This window comes from Caenorhabditis elegans, chromosome X, assembly GCF_000002985.6.
Source record: "Caenorhabditis elegans chromosome X".
NCBI classification, from domain to species: Eukaryota; Metazoa; Nematoda; class Chromadorea; order Rhabditida; family Rhabditidae; genus Caenorhabditis; species Caenorhabditis elegans.
In genome coordinates, this window is record NC_003284.9 from 5,264,225 (window position 1) to 5,283,722 (window position 19,498).

The 19,498-nt window shown below is 35.5% G+C and overlaps 4 protein-coding genes and 2 non-coding genes across 13 annotated transcripts; 4 read left to right on the plus strand and 2 right to left on the minus strand.

Moving 5' to 3' along the window:
* Positions 1–101: 101 nt before the first annotated feature.
* Positions 102–7,576, plus strand: Y34B4A.4 (the record flags this gene model as incomplete). Of its 2 annotated transcripts, NM_001029787.4 has the most annotated exons (19): positions 102–181; positions 471–535; positions 588–689; positions 744–886; positions 933–1,047; positions 1,101–1,571; positions 2,699–2,824; positions 3,048–3,136; positions 3,185–3,237; positions 4,572–4,678; positions 4,732–4,863; positions 5,197–5,336; positions 5,396–5,584; positions 5,635–5,712; positions 5,766–5,934; positions 5,984–6,073; positions 6,145–6,344; positions 7,034–7,186; positions 7,283–7,576. In NM_001029787.4, the coding sequence occupies 19 exons, from the start codon at positions 106–108 to the stop codon at positions 7,416–7,418; spliced, it is 2,634 nt and encodes an 877-aa protein (NP_001024958.1). The 2 variants fall into 2 exon arrangements, with proteins under 2 accessions (NP_001024958.1, NP_001024959.1); NM_001029788.4 differs by lacking the exon at positions 7,283–7,576 and having other exon boundaries at positions 106–181; positions 7,034–7,190.
* Positions 4,006–4,116, plus strand: Y34B4A.12. Its single transcript, NR_071014.1, has one exon. It is a non-coding gene; the product is annotated as an Unclassified non-coding RNA Y34B4A.12 (non-coding RNA).
* rga-8 (Rho-GAP domain-containing protein) lies at positions 7,486–15,550 on the minus strand (the record flags this gene model as incomplete). Of its 7 annotated transcripts, none has more annotated exons than NM_001361805.4 (16): positions 7,653–8,115; positions 8,174–8,457; positions 8,723–8,963; positions 9,014–9,160; positions 9,217–9,345; positions 9,395–9,519; positions 9,572–9,774; positions 10,035–10,128; positions 10,190–10,344; positions 10,392–10,638; positions 10,686–10,772; positions 10,842–10,911; positions 11,012–11,063; positions 12,292–12,351; positions 14,379–14,447; positions 15,541–15,550. In NM_001361805.4, the coding sequence occupies 16 exons, from the start codon at positions 15,548–15,550 to the stop codon at positions 7,959–7,961; spliced, it is 2,130 nt and encodes a 709-aa protein (NP_001348821.1). The 7 variants fall into 7 exon arrangements, with proteins under 7 accessions (NP_001348822.1, NP_001257018.1, NP_001257019.1 ...); NM_001361804.3 differs by having other exon boundaries at positions 7,959–8,115; positions 8,174–8,448; NM_001270090.4 differs by lacking the exon at positions 15,541–15,550 and having other exon boundaries at positions 7,561–8,101; positions 8,174–8,448; positions 10,842–10,902; positions 14,379–14,453.
* Positions 11,129–11,257, minus strand: Y34B4A.15. Its single transcript, NR_071015.1, has one exon. It is a non-coding gene; the product is annotated as an Unclassified non-coding RNA Y34B4A.15 (non-coding RNA).
* On the plus strand, positions 11,337–14,295 carry hst-6 (Heparan-sulfate 6-O-sulfotransferase). Its single transcript, NM_001375033.3, has 7 exons — positions 11,337–11,459; positions 11,549–11,811; positions 11,858–11,966; positions 12,619–12,730; positions 12,783–13,019; positions 13,771–13,845; positions 13,894–14,295. The coding sequence occupies exons 1-7, from the start codon at positions 11,348–11,350 to the stop codon at positions 14,072–14,074; spliced, it is 1,089 nt and encodes a 362-aa protein (NP_001362017.1). The 5' UTR covers positions 11,337–11,347; the 3' UTR covers positions 14,075–14,295.
* On the plus strand, positions 15,273–19,495 carry Y34B4A.2 (UV radiation resistance-associated gene protein-like). Its single transcript, NM_076495.6, has 9 exons — positions 15,273–15,454; positions 15,498–15,612; positions 15,655–15,780; positions 15,827–15,912; positions 15,964–16,048; positions 16,616–16,727; positions 16,773–16,926; positions 18,878–19,048; positions 19,288–19,495. The coding sequence occupies exons 1-9, from the start codon at positions 15,399–15,401 to the stop codon at positions 19,400–19,402; spliced, it is 1,020 nt and encodes a 339-aa protein (NP_508896.3). The 5' UTR covers positions 15,273–15,398; the 3' UTR covers positions 19,403–19,495.
* The last annotated feature ends 3 nt before the right edge of the window (positions 19,496–19,498 follow it).

The following is a 19,498-nucleotide window of genomic DNA, read 5'->3' on the forward strand; positions in this document are numbered from 1 at the left end:
TCAAGCAACTTCTACCCTATCGGCCCTCATTTCAATTTTCAATTTCACTTGTCGCAACTGACGCAAACAGTATTACTATTCAATTCTTAATTGCATTTTTCAGAGATGTCAAAGGAAATCGACATTTCAATACGATACTTGGAAAATGTTCTTTCAACCAACAATTCCACATTGATTCTCAGTAAGTTACTATTGTTTTTTAGGTTCTGAATTTTGACAACATCATTAAATAAGTTTATTAAGCTTGTAACCCTGTATTGTATTTTTATTTAAAAAAATCAATTCGTTTTAAAGTCACATGCTGGTTTTTTGAATGGGTCTTGCCACGATTTCAGTGATCGCCACACGGGCCAAAATTTGCCATTTTTTGTTGAATTTTGTAAATTTAAATTAAATTTGGGGGAAGAAATAGATATTTTCTAGAAAGGAAAAATTCATCATACCTACGAAAATTATTGTTTTTTTTTCAGGCAGCACAGCTGCTGTTCTTGAAGCTGTATCGAAGAATTGTGATACAACAAATGGAGAACTCAAAGTTGGTTTCTAATTTTTTTAAAAGTTTCCTTTCGAAGCCAAATTTTCTTCAGAGATCTATTATTTCACTTTTACGCATAATCGACAAGAAATGTTTCTTGAACCAAGACGTTGACGTCAACCAAATTAAATTTTCCCTTCAAGAAGTCGGAAAGGTATTTTCATTTCCAATTTTGATTTCTAACCCTACATGATGCTTCTATTTTCAGCTTTCCACAAAATATCCAAAGTCTCATCAGAAACCAGGAAACGAAGTGAAAGTGAAAACAAATGCCGAGTTCCGGGAAATTGAAACCGTTCCTAATCCGGATGAGGAGAACATTGACAATCTGCTTAACCAGTTGAATTTGAAGTTTGTAGACACCAATCATTAAAACTCAGAAACCTGTTATTTTCAGAAAAGTTCCCAGCTTTTCCCCAGCTTTCCCAGATATTGGTGATGACTCAGATGATGAAAATGGAATAACCACTAAACAAAAAGAGGAAGAACGAGCTGAGCAACATGGCCAGAAGGTAGAAGCAGGATTTTGATCCCAGATTATTAATGATTAGAAATGACGTTTCAGGTGTGTGAAGAAGAAGTGGTAAAGCTACCGGATGGACGGGAGATCAGAATGAAAAAAACTAAAACTGTAAATGTAAAACAAACCACGAAACATGTCACGATTTCCACAAAAAGTGCAAATATGCCGGAAGTGAGCAGAACGTTTATGAATGCTAGACGAGGATTTGATGAAGATGAAGAGGAGGAAAACACTAACTTCGGATCAAGTAACATGCGTGGTGGCGATCCATTTGAACGTTTTCGATCTATGCTTAAAGATAAGGATGAGAAGATCGAGGCAATCGAGGGAGAGTCGTCGTCTGATCCAGGAACACCTGGCTCTTCATCGAAATCAAAAACAATCGAGAGAACGAGTGAAGTGTCACAAAAAGTGTCTGAGAAAAAAGAGAAAGATGGAAGACTGCTGGCAGAACATGAAGCGTCGAAACTTGACAAGTCCAATTTGTTTGCCAAGCAAGTTGATACATACCAGGTGTGTTTTACACGATGCAATGTGAGCCACGGGAGAGGGGGTTTGGAGGTTGAGCGGTTTTTAATAGCAAAGACAGAGTTTGTCATTGGAGTGAAAGATGAAACTAAATAGCATTGTTAGTTTGTTAAAATGTTCGGAAATACTACTCGAACATTTTTATTCAATTAAATGCGGAGAAGCGCAATTTTTCTTTTCCTTTCAAATACCGTTAATTCATTAGTTTTGCACCAATATTTTTCAACAGACTTTCACATTTTTTTCCATAGTTTTTCCTTCGAATTTGAGTTGAAAATGAACTAAAAAGGATTCCTTTGAAAATAAAGCACTGGAGTTCAGTACTGTTAGAGGAAATGCAAAAATTAAAACTACCTGCAACGACCAAATTTTTATGACATTTATTAAAATTTAAAAAAAAATCTTTGAAAAAAGAGACTTAATTAAACTAAATTAGTTCAATTTTACTAAATTAAAAAACTGTTTTTTTGATTGTCCACTTTCCTACTTTGCGCAATCTGGTCCTATATTGAGAAACCGTAATATTATAAATGTTTTAAGTACATACGCATAATAATTTACACGAGGCAGGTTGACAAAAAACGAGATTTCATTCAAAATGAGCCTAATTTTCTGGAAGTTTTGAAACCCTATAATTTTTTGAGATAGTTTTGAATTTTATTAAAAAGTGTGGCATTTTTTGAAACATTTCGGGGTGTTTTATGCTAAAAATTTGTGACTTCATTTTTTACCGAAGAACTGTTCTGAATAGAAAAATAACTAATTTACTTTTAATTTTACTCTATTTTCTATGTAAAAAATCCTACTTTTGAACTGCTTGCCATGTTTCTACATACATTCTAGTTTTTAGTCTCAATATGAAATTTGATGGTACTTGTGTATTACATGCCCTCATTTTAATAGAATTTTTTTAAGCCATGAAAAAAAAAGACGTGAACCACAATTTGTATTTTTAGGCTTAGGAAATAACATACAAAAATAATAAAATAACATCACATATATCACGTTTATTTTAATTGGAGAAATTAATGACAATTTAATTTAATTTGAAAATGAGGGCATGTAATACACAAGTACCAATTCGATATTTCTCATAACCACATTATTTTCAGGGTGCTGCGTTAATTGACAGAAAAGGAGAGGGCAGTTACGAAGAGAGCACATTAGTACGCAGTGCTCTTCCTCAGGATTCACAGGTGGCAACACCTCCGAGAATGCACGTTGTCGAGTATATGATGGTGAGTTTTGTTTTTCGAATTGTCACCGCAAGTGTGGGAAACGATTTTCGACGCAGCTTTGCATAATATTGTTTCTTCCCGTTTTTTTGTTGTTTTCATATTCGCCTCGATGTTTTCCCATACTGAAACACGGTGCTCTTTTTGTTCCGACTTTGCGCTGTTCATCTCACTGTATACTATTTTCACTTCAAAAGTTCTGATTATCAATTTTTATCCTTTACAGATGTTTGGTGATGACAAAAAGAACAACGAAAATGAGTATCTGAAAGGTACCACCATCTCGTCCTACGTGCGTCTCAATAATAATTTAACGTAGGTTTTGAGTAATCTAGGTTGTTGAGTTTTATGATTTTTCTTCAGAACTCACGAGGAGCAGTTCAAAAAGAAGATCCAGTTTGAATTCAGTACTGCAGGTAAATTACAAAATAACAAATTGAGATTGTAACATGTGCAGGGCACATTTCAAAGCCATACAAAATAGATAAATAAAAAAATTTAAAGTGTTTTTGGCAAGACTTTTCATGAGATTTTAATCTTATTGTTTGTTTTCGATTGTGATATGATAAGCTTATCTTTTTTTTTGAATTACAGCTAAATTGAAATCATCAGTTTTAAATGAAAGTTTGTGTACAAAAGTATTAAATACTAAATCTAGGTACTTGAGTGTACTGCAGTTTCAAAATTTTATCAGTGTTGAATATTAGCGTTTTTTCTACTTTTAGTCTGAAAATAACATTGAGGATTAAGACACCCTGAGATTGAAAAATTCTGGGAAAAATAGGTGTGAATTTTTAAAATTTTGATACTTTCGGTAACCCAAACTCTCTGCAGTTAAAGTTATAAAGTTCTGCTGAAATTGCCGGAGCCGAACAATTTTTTTCTATTTTCCGTAGGCAATCTCTGGGTTACGAAGCAGGTGTGGCCTAGAGGCATGCGGTTTTTTACAAGTATTGAGCAAAAAATGAATAAATGAATTAACAAGTAAGAAAATAGGTTTTCTTACACATCTACAACTTCTATTTTTGTAATCGATTAAAAAAAAAATATTGTACTACGACCAAATTACCAAACTCTCACTGCACCCAAAAACATACAAACTACCTTTTGCAAAACGTCGCAAAATTTGACAGTTAAATTTTTATGCACCATATTGCAAACGCAAGTGTCCTCTATCAAAAGAACGTTAAAATTAGAAATGCAAATGAGACGAAATGGAAGCGATATCGTTACCATTATAATAAGTTCCGACAAGCGAATCAATCCAGTTCTGATGGAAAAGGTCTTGCGTAAACAGCCTTGTCATCTCACCTCGCAATCTCTCTCTGCGCTAATATGGCAAAATGCTTCTCTGATAACGAAATTCGCATCAATAATCGTTTTTTCGTTGTGTCTACCATTCTGGCTGCGGTGAGATGAGAAACGAAAGAGGAGAAGACGGAGCAACATTTATTATGGAGCTGTCTGATAATCCTGTCACGTATTATCTTCAAATCCTGCCAGGTCTCTGAAATTTTTGCGTAAGAAGTAGTTGGTTAAGAGAACATGTGGGCAAAACCGTTCAGGATCATATCTGATTATAAACCAGAAGAGGAGGATGCTTTTCAAAATATTTTTATATCTAACATTTCATAAATCTTGAATATGAAATTCTGTTGTACAATTTCTATTAAGATAAAGTTCAGGAGTTTAAGAAGTAGGGGTATTTGTTTTGTTTTTCAATACGTATATATTTTGATTCTATTTTCAGGAACATCATCGACTACAATCGACTTGGATAATTTGTCTGATTTGCTTAATCAGACAGACTTTAACTGCCTAAGACCGCCAAATAAATTTTTGGAAGATACACCGCTGGTAAGTTCCAAGTATTACCCGGGATTTTTGCATGAAAAAAAACACTGATTCAGATTGTCGAGCAACCAAAAGCTATTGACTGGCAGAGAGAACCTACAAGTGCACCGCCGGAGAAAGATTTGCTCTTGGAGCATGACGGTGTAGATTATGTCATTTTTCGAGAAAAAGAAGGAAAAGTATTAGAAGTGAGTTCGCATTTTTTGTTTGGACACCTGATATATCATAGTAAAACTTTTTGATGCTTTTTTATTGAGGGAGCAATTACTGATTTTTCCCACTTTTTTAAAAATAACTATCGCACTGTCGTATGTTCGTATCCCTACAATGTTTGAATATTTACAACAAGTAGACCATAAAATTCAAAGGAAATGTTTTGATCGATAATTTCAAAAAAGAGTAATTAAGTATGCAATTACTTTTTGAAACAAAATAACATTTTTAAGTATTATTTTAAAAGTTTAGCTATGGCATTTGACCCTTTCCGCACTCCACCATTAAAAAAAATTATAATTATTCAGGTTCGTGGTGGGCCGAAAGATGCGCTCATTGTCTATGCCACACAGTCCACGCATTCCAGTTTACTCTACCAAGAGGCTTTCCTTATCACGTTCCGAACATTTATCAGCTCGCTGGAGCTGGTGAACAAGCTTATCAAACGGTTGGTCGTTGAACTATAACATAATGATTAGGCTAATTAGATTAATCGAATCAATTCAGATATCTCTACATGTCACTTGCCGATGACTCGCAATCAGAGTCAATTGCCCGTCACACATTCTCAGTGATTGTAAGAATCATTGACGAGACTACACAATATGAATTGGACTTTGATCTCATCACCTCAGTCACCTCGTTTGTGTATCGTCTTATCCATGACGGGAATTTTACGTATTCCAGGATTCTACGGTTGGATTTTAAATATTCGGAAATTGAGGAAATGTTTTCTTTATTTTCAGAACTCGTTTATTGGATCGTATCAAAGATTCTTTCGATATTCAGACTGTACTGGGAACTAATCTTTGCAAACCAAGAAAGTTAGAGTTCAAGCTGACAGAAAAACGTTATACATTACTTTCTTATATTTCAGACCCCATGACCTATTTGATTTCAAGTCCGCAGAGATTGCATGCCAGCTTACTTTCATTGATTCTCAGCTTTACCATAGAATTGAGTCCGCCGAACTACTCTGGTGGGCTCAAGAACAAAACGAGAAAAAAAGCAAAAATCTAGTCAATTTTACAGAACAGTTCAATAATGTAAGTTGTTTACAATGATCAGACAAGAAGAAAAACAATATAATTTAAGCTGTCCTTCTGGGTACGAACACTGATCATCACTCAAGGAACTCAAAAAGAAAGGGAGCGACACATGATGAAATTTGTTAAAATTATGAAGGTACTTATCTATTAGGACTTTTTAACTTTTATAACCAGTTCAGAAAAAAAACATTAATTTCCTTTTTCCAGCATCTCCGCGAAATGTGCAATTTCAACTCTTATTTGGCAATTCTCAGCGCAATTATGTCCACGCCATTGGCTAGGTTGGAATGGAGCAAAAATATCAAAGATGCTCTAAAGGAGCACACTGCAGTTATGGACACAGCTCAGTCGTACAAAAATTACAGAGCACTGTTACAAACAGCGAAGCCGCCATGTGTTCCTTATATGTGAGTCAAATGAATGTAAAGCGCAGGCACTGATTGCTCACTTTTGAAAATTTTAATTTAATTCGACGAAAACCACAAAAATCAAGTTGTTTCTTCGGACATTGGCATTTATTTAATTATTTCCTTTTTTTAATATATTTCGCAACAAGTGCAAAACTTGAAGCTGTTAAGCCAGACATCGGTAACTTTTCACTGACTTTGGAAACTTTGAAACTAAATTCAACCTCCCACACTCTTGTTGCCAACTGTAACAACTTTCCAAAAAACTTTAGACGGTAGAAACTTCTTTGCCAACTTTAGCTACTTGTCTATTAACTTTTCCAATATTCCAGCTAACTTCAGTACATTTTCAAAGAAATTTAAAATTTTAACTTTAGAATAACTTTAGAAATTTTCTAACTAAACCAGTTTTAGAAAACTAGTTTCAGCATCTTTCCAGCCAACTTTAGCAATTTCTTACCCTAAGTTAGCCCTCCAAACAGCGGTTTTCTAATTGAAAAAATTATAGAGCCTATATATATATATGAGTTAGCAAAAAAATCCCTGAATCTTCTAACTTTTGTACCTGGCTTACCACGCAACTGTTTAATTCGGTGTTTCATAAGTAATGACCCTGTGGCGCGCGCGCGTAGTCAATGATGATGAATGTCACTTGCGCCGCCGTCGTGTCAAAAACCCTCAATTTGCAGCGGCATTATCCTCCAAGACTTGACATTTGTTCACGCCGGCAACCCAGACACTATTCCATCCGACCGATGCCACGGCGCCAAGAACATGATCAACTTCCTGAAACGGTGGAACCAGTTTGCCATTCTTGACAGCATCCGCAAATTGAAGAAATGGTAAGAGAGGTCGTTATTGTGACTAGGACACACTAGGCGACTCCACTTATTCATCATTCAATAACCCACTAGATAATCTCAATCTAAATCATTCAGGAATTATGACATAAAGAAGAACGACATCGTAGTGCAGTATTTTAATGGCTTTAAAGACTGTATCGATGAGGAGCGCACTTGGCAACTTTCTCATCAAATTAAGCCGTCAAACCGAAAGTCCAAAACACAGGCATAATATACAATCCACAATTCACAGCCCCTGTCATTATTTCTCAGATTTCTTTTCTCACTTTCTTTTTTCATTCAGCTCTCTCGTTCTCTCTTTCTCTACATTTTTCCGACAGTATAATAATATTGACAATGATAATAACAATAATATAAAACATGTTTATATTTTCATCTACTCAAAATTTAGTGGGCACACAATGAATATACAAAAAAAGATAAAAAGAAGAAAGAAAGATGCACAAAAGTGACACTTCAATATGCATACCGGATGGGATGACTTTTTCGTTGAATTGTGGAACAAAAGAAAATAATTTTAAACTGGGTTTGGAGCATTGTGAAAACTGAAAATAAAATGTTATGGAGGAATGGTTTGAAAGTAGACAATTTGGAAAATTTTAAACAAAGACTGTTATCAGTTCATAATTTCTAAAACACACTGGGAAAAGGAACCATTGAGAAAAACGTGGATGAAAGAATGCAACTAGGACGGTGGCTGCTGATCAGCGCAATTAAGCTCTTTGGATGAACAATAAATAGGTTGAAACATTTACATGCGAGAAGTTTCATTTGATAGATCTTTCGGTTTCACTGGGAGCGGAGGCTTTGGCTTCGCAGACTGAGGTGGCGGTTGAACATTGCTCGGAATGGATATTGAAGTGGTCGGCGAACTGGATGATGATTCTCCACTAACTGACACAAAGGTTCTATGAAAGATATGCTAGTTATAGCAAAATATTTAAAAGGTTATTAATGAAAGTTTACCTGTTATCCCCTCCGTCAGTAACTGTTGCCACATCTTGAGAAGTGGAAGGCTGAGTCGGTGTTGGCACAACTCGCGGGGGTCCCGTCAGCGACAGAATGCTGAGCCGTTTACGCTCTGGAGCAACTGGAGCTTCTGCGATGATGTCTTCCATGCTGACGGTCATTCCTTTCGGTGGCTGGGACACTGAGTGAGATTCATTTGGACGCGCTCCGACTGCGATGTTGTAACTGATGGGACGAGACTTCGGAGTATCGGCACAAGCTGCACGGAACGACTGAAATTTCTTATGGGGGATGAAGCTTTGTTCCGAATATTCTTTTCAGTCTTAAACGTTGAGTATCGTCGGTGGAGATTCAGTTTAGAAATACTTTCAACATTCCAAAATGTTTCAAATTTCTCGAAAATTTCAGTCATTTGGCCGATTTTACAAAAATATGATTCCTCTTTTTGAAAGAACATAAAAAGTTTCGACAATTTTTTGAAACTTTTTGCTCAGTGTTTTTTATGACTTTAGCAACTCTACTGACGATACTCCACTTTTAACTTACAGGTGGTGGTGGACGATTTGGACGATGCTCAGTATGACTTCTGGTTAACGAGCCACCATTGAACGGCGAAGGAGACTGATCGTCGGAAAAATCGTCATCATCTCCCGAATGCAAGTTAATAAGGTCGCCGCTGGTAGATGGTGTCTGAGATGGTGGTGGAGGAGCTTTTTCCTTTGGACGGAACGACCTAGGGCTGATGGATGACTGTGCACGAGTGAATCCACTTGGCGGTGACGTATCTCTGTAAATATACATGTAATTCAAAATATCATGTTTATTTGACTAGCTTACAACTTGTCCAGAGCTCCAAAGTTGAAAATTCTGACGCCATTGCTGATCATAAACTCTGTGAGTTTTACACCATGTGTATTCATTCCATCGTAAATCATGCCAGTCATCGTGGGAGCGAAGACGATGGCCAAGTTTGAAGCGTTCATGCTAAATGTTGTTGATTTTATTTGAAAAGTAAAATTTAAAAAAAAAATAAAACTAACGAAGTTTCTTCCCGTTTTGCTTCAAGATCGCACAGAAATTTCATCAGATAGATCAAGTTTTGGCGATGCCCGCGTGTCATTTTCTTGAGGCACCGATCAATTGCAGAAAATCTTTCCTCGCCTTCCAAACTGAACATGTTAAATTTAGTTACTTGGAAAGCTGAACAATTTATCTTACTTGATAGCTTCAACCCAATCGCTTTGTAATGAGTCCATCGTCAACGGATCCGGTAGCTCGCGGAGATAAGCTTTGAGTGTCGATGCAACAGCATGAGGATCGTTGTTGTAGTGCTTCTCATCAGCCTGAATTTCAAAACAAAATCATGAATCTTGAATAAAAAGAGCCGAAACTCACGTCAAATTGTCCAGCATCCAAGGCAGCGCGGATTCTTTTGATTTTGGACGCGTTTCCGCTGACTCGGAAGATACCCCGTTCATTCATTCCATTCTGCCGAAGGAAATCACAACATTTCGTGAGTACCCCGGATATTCTTTCTTTTTGAATCGAAAGATGCTCATCAAGGGGTACTCCAAAAACTGGACGAGGAAGAGCGGTAGCTGAAATGTATCGAAATGAAGAGAAGAACAAAAGTTTGATTCTGCGCAATCGTAATAAGTTACCGTTTTTAGTTTTTTTACAGGCGTGCAAATAACTTTCCAAACGTATATTAAAGAGCTAAAATTTAAAAAAAATTAGTGTGTTTAGGAATAAGATATTCCAAGCCTAAAAATGATAGTTAATTTAATGCAAACAATTTGAGGTACAGCTGAATCTGAGTAGATTTAAAAAATTTTTTTTGATTATCTTTAACACCTACCAATCATCCTCTCCACCTCTGGAATTGCCTTTTCGTACATTTCATACATCTTTTTGAAATAATCCCGTTTCAAGTTCATACTCGTCAACATATGCTGAAATTATGGAACTATCATTGCAGTACTGTTATCAAAACGGAAGCAATGAGTCACAAACCTCATTGAGCTGAAACTCTTTCGAAACAGAGGATGCAAAAATGTCGGTGACCAACGCGTCTTTCATTCCCTCGTATTTCATCTGAATGGCATCTAATGATTCTTGGTGGGTCATTGAGTTTTCCTTCTCCAAATCTTTTTGCGCGATTTCAAGATCTGAAAAAAGTGATATAAACTATAAAATATGGAGCATTTGAACTCACCTGTGCTCACTAAATTCAATTTATCCTTTAATTTATTCACATTCTTCTCATATTCGCTAAATGGGGCAAGCTCCTCATAAACTCTTCGTTCCATAGCCATTTCTAATTTTACTTTTTCGTCAACTTCCGCATGCAAGACTGTTCCATATGCGTTGATAACTCTGTGCAGGCAACTCGTTTGAAAGTAGTCGAGATCGACTGAAGCTTCACGGAGATTTTGTGCCATTGTCAACTCTTCGACTTTTTTCTGAAATAAACTTTTTTATGGGATCTACAGTTTCTCAATAGAAATACCTTCCGCTTATCAACATTTTCCTCTTTGAAGCCCGTTGTCATAGATGATGCGAGATCCTTGCGAAATGTAGAGGCAAAGTTGGAAACCTGTAAACAAAATGTTTATTGCTAATGATATATTGATTTTTCTAATAGTAAGTGTTTGTAAAAACTTACTTTTGTATTCCGGAGCATGACATTTTCGAAGAGTTTGAGTTCCTCATCAGTCGTTTTTTTCCTGAAATAACTATGGATCAGTTAGTGTCAAGAACATATTTGTTGATATTTGTTCTCTATGTTTTTCAACAAAAAAGCTACAATCAACAAATAATACAAAAAAAACGAACGTTTGCAAATTGTGTTTAATCCTTCTGAAACGATGCCCAACCTCCATTTTACCTGTAAAAGCGGCAAATTATAAAGTAAAAAATGAAGAGGCGAAACAAGTGTAGCACATTGAAAGCATGTCAATACACATAGAGAGGTGGTGCGCTTTAGTGTTCGCGTGTGAGAGTACCCCCGGCGAGAGTGAATGGCGGCGAGGAGGCATTCGACGAGTGCAGTAGAGCGCAATTGCGCACCCTCGCCTTGGGTAAGGGTGCAGTACCCTTTATTGATTGTTACATTACTAGTTGTTTCTTTTTTTCTTTTAAATACAATTATAATAAGTCATTTCAGATGCGATGAAAAAAATTGGAATGTGCTCGATTCGTGGATGGAAAGGTGTTCTAGGGAAAAATTTGTTTGTTTTTGTTGCAATCCTCTTTGCCGCATCAATTGTTTATTTTTATATAGGTGAGAGAAGCGAAATCGTGAATTTGGTGAATTTCAGTGATGACGTATCGTTGAAGCTGCTTTGTTTTTAAAATAAAAATTTATTACAGATTTTCCATTAAAAGTCAACATGAGAACGTTGGAAGATGGATTCCATGATGATGATTTTTACAACTACGAAGATATTGTTCAAAGGGAAGATACCGCGTTGAGGTTTAACAAAACCTCCAACGATGTCATCGTCTTTGTGCACATACAAAAAACGGCGGGCACAACATTCGAGAAATTCCTAGTTCGCTACCAACAAAACCTACCGTGCAAGTGCCAAGCGCACAAAAAGCGATGCAATTGTGGACGCAGATCATCTAATGAGGTATGCCGAATAAGTGAAAAGCAACTTATAAACTGAAAGTTTTTAGACGTGGCTGTTCTCACGGTATTCAACCGGTTGGGTATGTGGACTTCATGCAGATTTTACGGAATTGGTTGTCAATAGTTGCGTTCAGAAGGTGTTGGATAAGCAAGCAGGTTAGTTTGCAAAACTTTATTTGGTGTTAAACAAGTTTAATTGGTTAACAATTTGAACATTCCAAAAATAAAAAGTTTCACACATTGAAACAATTATCACAGTTAATTATAGCCTCATTGCTATCTAAAACCGGGCATCGTGTGCAAATTGCAAGTGTGTGCACATTGTGCAGGTTTGTTTTTAGTACCAAAAAGTATAAGTGATAATTTTGAGTTTCAAATCCTACAATAGTACCCAAAAATTTCATTTTCACTTTTCACGAATACCGGCACCAAAAGCACTACTACAACAACAAAAAATACAGACACATACTGTTAAACTTACGAAACGACATTCGCTCTTTGAGACTCCGTGGTTCAGATATGTCTCTTGTTCTATTGCGACCTGAATAAATGTTGAAATACTTTTAGAATCTTTTACAATCCTATTTTTTATTTTAGAAATACTAAACATTAAATCAAATTTAGTAAACAGAAAGGAAAAGTGACGTAGCGGTCATGTTAATTGATTGAATTCGATTTGTGAATTGATAAGAAGAAATATGAGAAATGGATTCTTGGATAGGATTGCCTAAACTTTGTTTGAAAGACATTAGAAATTTGAAAAACGTTAACAAAATTGGATTTTTGGGCAAACATTTTTAATTTGTAGGTCATAAAAAGAAAAGAAACTACTTCTACACAACATTTCTTCGCAACCCAACTGATCGATTTATCTCGGAATTTCGACATGTTCAAAGAGGCGCTACATGGATATCGTCTAAGTATGATAAGCGATAAGCGAAAGTTAAAACAGCTTGCCAATCGAAATTTCAGGCACGTTTGCAATGGGAAGCCAGCATCTGTTAATGACCTTCCGACATGTTTTGATCCCCGAATTGGGTGGGAAGGTGTTTCGCTAGAAGAGTTTATTTCATGCCCGTACAATTTGGCATTCAACCGACAAACGCGAATGTTGTCCAATTTATCACTTGTCGGATGCTATGAACATATGAGAAAGCCTTCCTATGAACAAGACAAGATAATGATAGAAAGTGCGAAAGAAAATTTAAGGTTAGTTGTTTCGGTGAAGAACATTTTGTATAGCGGTTTAAGACTTTTAATGAAAAAATGGGAAAAATCACAGTTTTCACCTAATTATTTTTGAATTTCCGCCAATTGGATTTGTTCGGTAGAGCGTGCTTGCATTATTTTTATTAGTTATTTTTATTTATTCTCGTTATTTGACTGTTTTTCTTCATTTTCTATGGTTTTTCCTCGGAAAATGGAAGAAATAAACAAGACAAAAAAAACTCAGATATTCTGAGTTCCGACGACAACAAGCCTGAAGTTATTATATTTCACAGTTTTACTCATTTTCAATTACTTTTTAACAAACATTTTGCATTTGTCTTGTTTATTTCTTCCATTTTCCGAGGAAAAACCATAGAAAATGAAGAAAATCAGTCAAATAACGAGAATAAATAAAAATAATGCAAGCCACCGAACAAATCCAATTGGCGGAAATTCAAAAATAATTAGGTGAAAACTGTGATTTTTCCCATTTTCAAAAAATCATATAAAATCTAGAAAACTTTTTTGGTATTTTTATCATGATATTCCGTCATTGTGGCCCCATAGGCATGTTTTAAAACATTTTCCCCACTGAGCGTAGTCCACCCTTAACAGACTCACAAATCCGGCAATCGACAATTTTTATAGTTTTCGAAATTGTCGAAAATTCTCTACCCGAACGATTATTGCCGCGCACATCCTTGTCTCAAAAATTAATACTAACCCTAATAAAGCCTATTAAATTTTTCAGAAAAATGTCATTTTTTGGAATCAAGGAACAAATGGACGATAGCCAGTTTTACTTTGAAAACACTTTTGATATGCAGTAAGTTTACACTAGTTGAACGTATTGATTAAAAGATTATTGATTAAGGTTCACTCGCAAAATGTCAGTCTGGGGGAAAAGCAAGTCAAACGACACGGTGCTATCGGAATCTCAGCTCGCCTATATTCGAAACGTGAACAAACTAGACTGGGAACTTTACGAGTATGCAGTCCAACTTTTTGATGAGCGAGTCAGTCAGCTACGAAGAAAGCGACGAATACGCCGTTGAAGAGCACTTGCTCTCTTTACTGCTCAAAGAAGAAGAAGCAGCATTTCTCAAATTGCCGTCTGTTTGCTCTACTTATTAGATCTCTTCGCCACCCAATTATTATGATTCGAAACGGGTAACTCAATTGTATTTCAACTTGTCTTCTCAATCAACGAATAATATTAAACAATGCTCAATCAATTAAATATTTTCACTTATAATAAATGATTTATGAATTTTTTTACGGCAATTAATTTATTATACATTTGTTGTTGGAGAACATTTAAGCACAAAATTTCATTATTCAAAATTTAAATTCACTTACGTTTTCCAAATGTTACGCTTCCTTTTCGCAAGAATCCGTTAGTCTTGACTACGTAATCACCACGAATGTCTTAAAATAAGTTTCACAAATATAGGTAATAACAATTTTTAATTTATTATAAAGCTCTGCTCATAAATTGTTTGTAGGAGCTCTAATGATTATTCTAATGATGCTCAGTCACATTATAAAGGATTCATTCTGAGGTCAAAAAGGGAACTCGAAGATTTATTTTGAGTGCAATACTATTATAGTGTGTAAGACTCCTAACACGATTTGCACAATTCATTGGAATTGTAGCCTACCGTAACTGAAAACCAGATAACTTTACAATTTTTGCGAACTAGGAAACCGCTATAGAACAATACTCAAAACTCATTCGGATGTACATCATTTGGCGAAAATGTTTAAAATTTTAATATTAATTGCCCGGTGGTGTTTTTCTTTTGTAATAAGTGCAGTTAGAAATTAAAAACAACAAAATCGTAAAAAATGGTAAGAATGTATTTCTTCAACAAAAAATCAACAGTTACGTGTATTTAAAAAAGAGTTTCAATTTTATGTAAACATTTTTCCGTTGATTTTTCTCAGCAAGTCATTTCCATTTGGAATTGATAAGAGAAGTTTGCTATCTTTTTACTTTCTTGTTGCATTAATACCTCTTTATGTTACCTGCTCTATATTTAGTTCTCTCAATGACCAAAACGTCTGCGTCTCTGGATCTCTCTCACACCTCATGTTCATCCCAACCGTCCATGATATCTATTGTTGCACAATGAAAAAAGACGAAGAACGCGTTCGAATGACCCCATGAGCACGATAGGCACACCTATAGCGTGCCACACACTACAGGAGGCGTACAACGTCACTCCGCTATCACGTAGCGCGCTTTGTTTATCGTAAATCCACAATTCTATTTCTCTGTTTTTAATTTAATAGAATTGATGATATCATTGCTTATTTGCTCACAAAACTTTGATAACTTTCACTTTTAGACCTAAAATATTCATTTACGACTAGTTCATGACCACGAAAAACAGCACGGAGGATGTGGCTGTGGATAGTGACTCACTCGAAAAGTAAGTTTCAAAATAGCTAAAATTGCTTATTACTTTGTTTCAGATTGCAACAAGTTATAAAGGAAGTTAAAGAAAAAGAGACACACCTGAAGACATTGCGAGAGACAATTGATGACGAAGATGGTCTTGTCGTTCGATACCAAATGGCCCAAGACTTGGTGAGAACTACCTGAAACAATCATTGCAAAAATGTTTTGCAGGCGATACGAGTTGAAGAAAAAGAAGTCAAATGTAAAAGTTACAAAACACAAATCGAAATGGTGCAGAAATTAATATTAGCGAAAAGGAGGATAATCTACGAGGTACAAGAGAAGATCGATAAAAAGGTAATATTTTGGAAAATAAAAAAACGATAATTATATAGAATTACAGAACTACGACAAAATGAAACTTGTGGAGAAAACTGAGGGACTGGGCACACAAGCTGACAATAATGTAGACACTAAGCTCAAGAATATGTGAGTATGAACTAAAAAGTTTGAAAAAAAAAAACATTAAAATATCTTCAGAAAAATAACTAGAATCATGAACCGGCTGGTCGCCTATCGGAAAACGTTTCTTTTACAGGAGATCATGGATGTTTTCAAAATTGATGTAAATTTTACAAATGTTTATTTAAAAAATCACGTGGTCTTAGAGTTCTCACTCTTGATTACTTCGTAATTCAAATCTTTTGATCAATCAACTGGTTTGTAGTTACAGACAAAAATTTGAAAATAGGTAGCGCCACTGGAGAAATAGTTTTAAACCAATACTATTTTTCTAAACTTTTTTTGGCCAAAAAGAAATTTCTACTTGTTTTTTTTTCTAATCATGCTTGAAATGGTGGTAAAAATCACTCAAAACTTCTAAAGACAGCCTAATGTAACAAATCGTTAACATTTAACAAACATTCGACAGGAATATCTCAAAATTCAAACATGTTTCGTTTTGGAATATTTTCAGTGCTTTGCGGCAAAATCCCCACCGGCGCTGTTTTCTTAATTGAAGAATGAATTAAGAAAAAAAAAAATTCAAACTACACTCTTTTTCAGATCAAATTTTGTATTTGCTTTCAAATCAAAAGTTTCTGACTTCGATAAGTTTTGGCAATTTTTCGCTGCAAACACAAATTTTTTGTGTCAAATCTACTTGAAAATTCAATCATGCAACGTTTTTCAGATTGACGGTGGCCCAGCTTCCATGAAACAAAACCGAGTGCGGAGTGATTGCAAATGTGTGCTCGTCGACACAATACGAGGACTTCACCTACCACATATTGCCTCAATTCAACGTTAGTTTTCACGCATATTATGATATACTCACCAAGTCTGTTCAGTTTCGCCACACAACGAACGGGAAACAACTGCAGCAATTGGACTGCTCATTCAAATGCTACATGTCATCAGTCGCGTTTTGGAATACTCCTTGCGTTATCCGATTGTGCCTGCAGCATCTTTTTCTAAAGTTTACTGTCCGATAGATGACAAATGGTGAGTAGAAAATTACTTGTAAAATTGACAAAATAAAAGTACATAGAATAGACAAAAATTGAACAAAAAAAGAGGCATTACGTTTGGCATTTTAGTCAATCCATTAATTGGTTCTCTTGTTTCTTAAGTCAGAAAAGACCTGTACTCTTTTGACCAACGTTCTAGAAAAGATGATTTTCTGATTGTCGCCTGTCAAGTATGTGGCGCATTTTGATAATAGACCAGAAAAGTTACAAAATGTCAAAAATTATGCCGCTAGGAAACATTTTTTGGAATTTCCTGTAAAAGACGCCCAATGGTATCAAGATCCCTCCAAAATACATTTAGTCGTTCAAATTTTTAGTAACTGTCAATTAACACTTCCGTTCTATACCAAAATAGTATCAAATTAATATTTGTAGATTGCATTCAAATCACCTATAATGTTCACAACTGCTATATAACCTCTTACACTTAAGTGCTTAGGATAGTTGTGAGCTTTTTCATGAAAAACTCTTATCGGATTCAGCATACCAAAAAAATTCAATAACTATAATTTCAGATACTGAGACCTATAAAGTTGATAGAAAAGATTTAATCTTTGGAATACTGACTACCCAGCTGCTATAAGACTTCCTAAAAGTTTCCAAAATGTTGCCATTATTTCGAAAGGCATCAACTTTTTTGAAATTTGAATCATGTTAAGTTTTATGTTTTGGTAGTGTATATTTTGTTTTAGATATTACAGTAACAATTATGAACATGTAATTGTCTGAGTTTCCTTATTTTATGCGCGGTAAAAAGTTGATTGATAAGCCGATATATTCCAAACTTCTGAATATGATTAATTACACGATTTTCAGCATTGTGGCACGTTTTAAAATTATTTTGAATTATTTTAGAGATTATCTGCGGCGCCAAATTCTAAAATAAGTAGCATACAATTTTCTTTTTTTTGCTATTTTCTCAAAGATTTCTAAATAGTTTACGACAATTTAGTTAATATTTAAACTTCTTGAAAAGTTGAATTGTACGCAATAGGAAAAATGCAACAGTTCTTTTTTCACAGTCTTTTGAAAATTTTCAAAATAAATTATTTGTCACTTTCACGGAAGATAAATACAGCGGACACTGCCAGCAATTGCTTGTTTCTCACGGTTCTCAAAAAAGGATTACAACTTGCTTGGTGCACCACCAGCAAGTGTATACTTTTACTTGTTTCAGGGGAATCTTAGTTGCTAAATGAGAAATAGTACTTTTCTTGTACTACTATTGAAAATAGTAAAACGCGTAGAGTAGGATATTATGAGCAGCTTGCAAGGTGTGTTTCTTATTCAAAACGAAATATATAATGAAGGCTACTTGCTTCGACAAACATATGCGAGAAATACACCAGGACAAGTGGGGAGTCGCCGGAAAATGTTTGTGAAGAAATGCCCGCCAAAATTAAAAATGGTACAATGGAGTAGGCAAGTGGTGCCAGCCAGTAATCAGGGAGGGCGCCCGTGTGTGTGTGTGTGGCCCCACTGATTTGTGATTGGTGTCAGAGAGTTAGAGAAGAAGAGTCACACACACATTTCGATGGCTATGTATGGCCTTGCAAGTTGAAACGATAGATACACTGTTGGCGAACAGAGCAAACATACTTTTTTCTGTGGCAACATCTGACTGAATATCTTCCCCTTGCACACTTTCACAGTGTGTTATTCAAGAGAGTTTAGTGGTGGTTTTTGTTGCGAATGGTTTAAAAAATTAGATGTATCGCGTTTCTCTTCTAAAAAGTGGTATATCCCTAATGGGAAATACAAGGCGGTGTGGTAAAAAAACCGAAAAATCTATGGTGATACAATGCTTAAATATCATGAGAACATTTCTTTATTTGGAAAATGTTTATTTCGAGCCAAAAAGTGGTGAAAACGGAGTTTACAAATGTTAGGATCCTTTCAAACTAACTAATGCAATTAATTTTTAGGGCAACGCTATCCGGATGGAAGAAAAGATCGGAACGTGAACGATTTCTTGAAGGACTCAGTTGGCTAGCCAAAAATATTGCCCAACTTCGATCCGACTGCGGAATTCCTACTCCAATGGCTGATAAGACACTTTCAGTATTAGCGGACTGGATACGTTCAGTGGTTGAAGGGTGGGTATATAATCAGAAAGAGAAAGAGAGAGAGAGAGAGAGAGAGAGAGAGAGAGAGAGAGAGAGAGAGAGAGAGAGAGAGAGAGAGAGAGAGAGAGAGAGAGAGAGAGAGAGAGAAACATATATCTGACGCTCTAGCCTTTGGAGCGCAAGCCTTATTTATATAGACTCTAAAACCAATAAAAATGCATAATTTATGCACAAGAATGTTGACGAACAAAATTTTCCCTTTTTTACAGGAAATATGTGTGCATTTATGATCGGCCTATCAACAATACAAGTAGTCCTTCAAGCCTTCTCGTCAACTTCCAACCACCACAAGATGCTTTACCTACAGACCTACCGGTACCATGATGATATCCATGTTGACTTACTGCACACATTTCATGTTGCATTGTTTGGGTTTATTTATTTTCAGTGTTTGAAAAAAAAACGAATTTATTTTTTGTA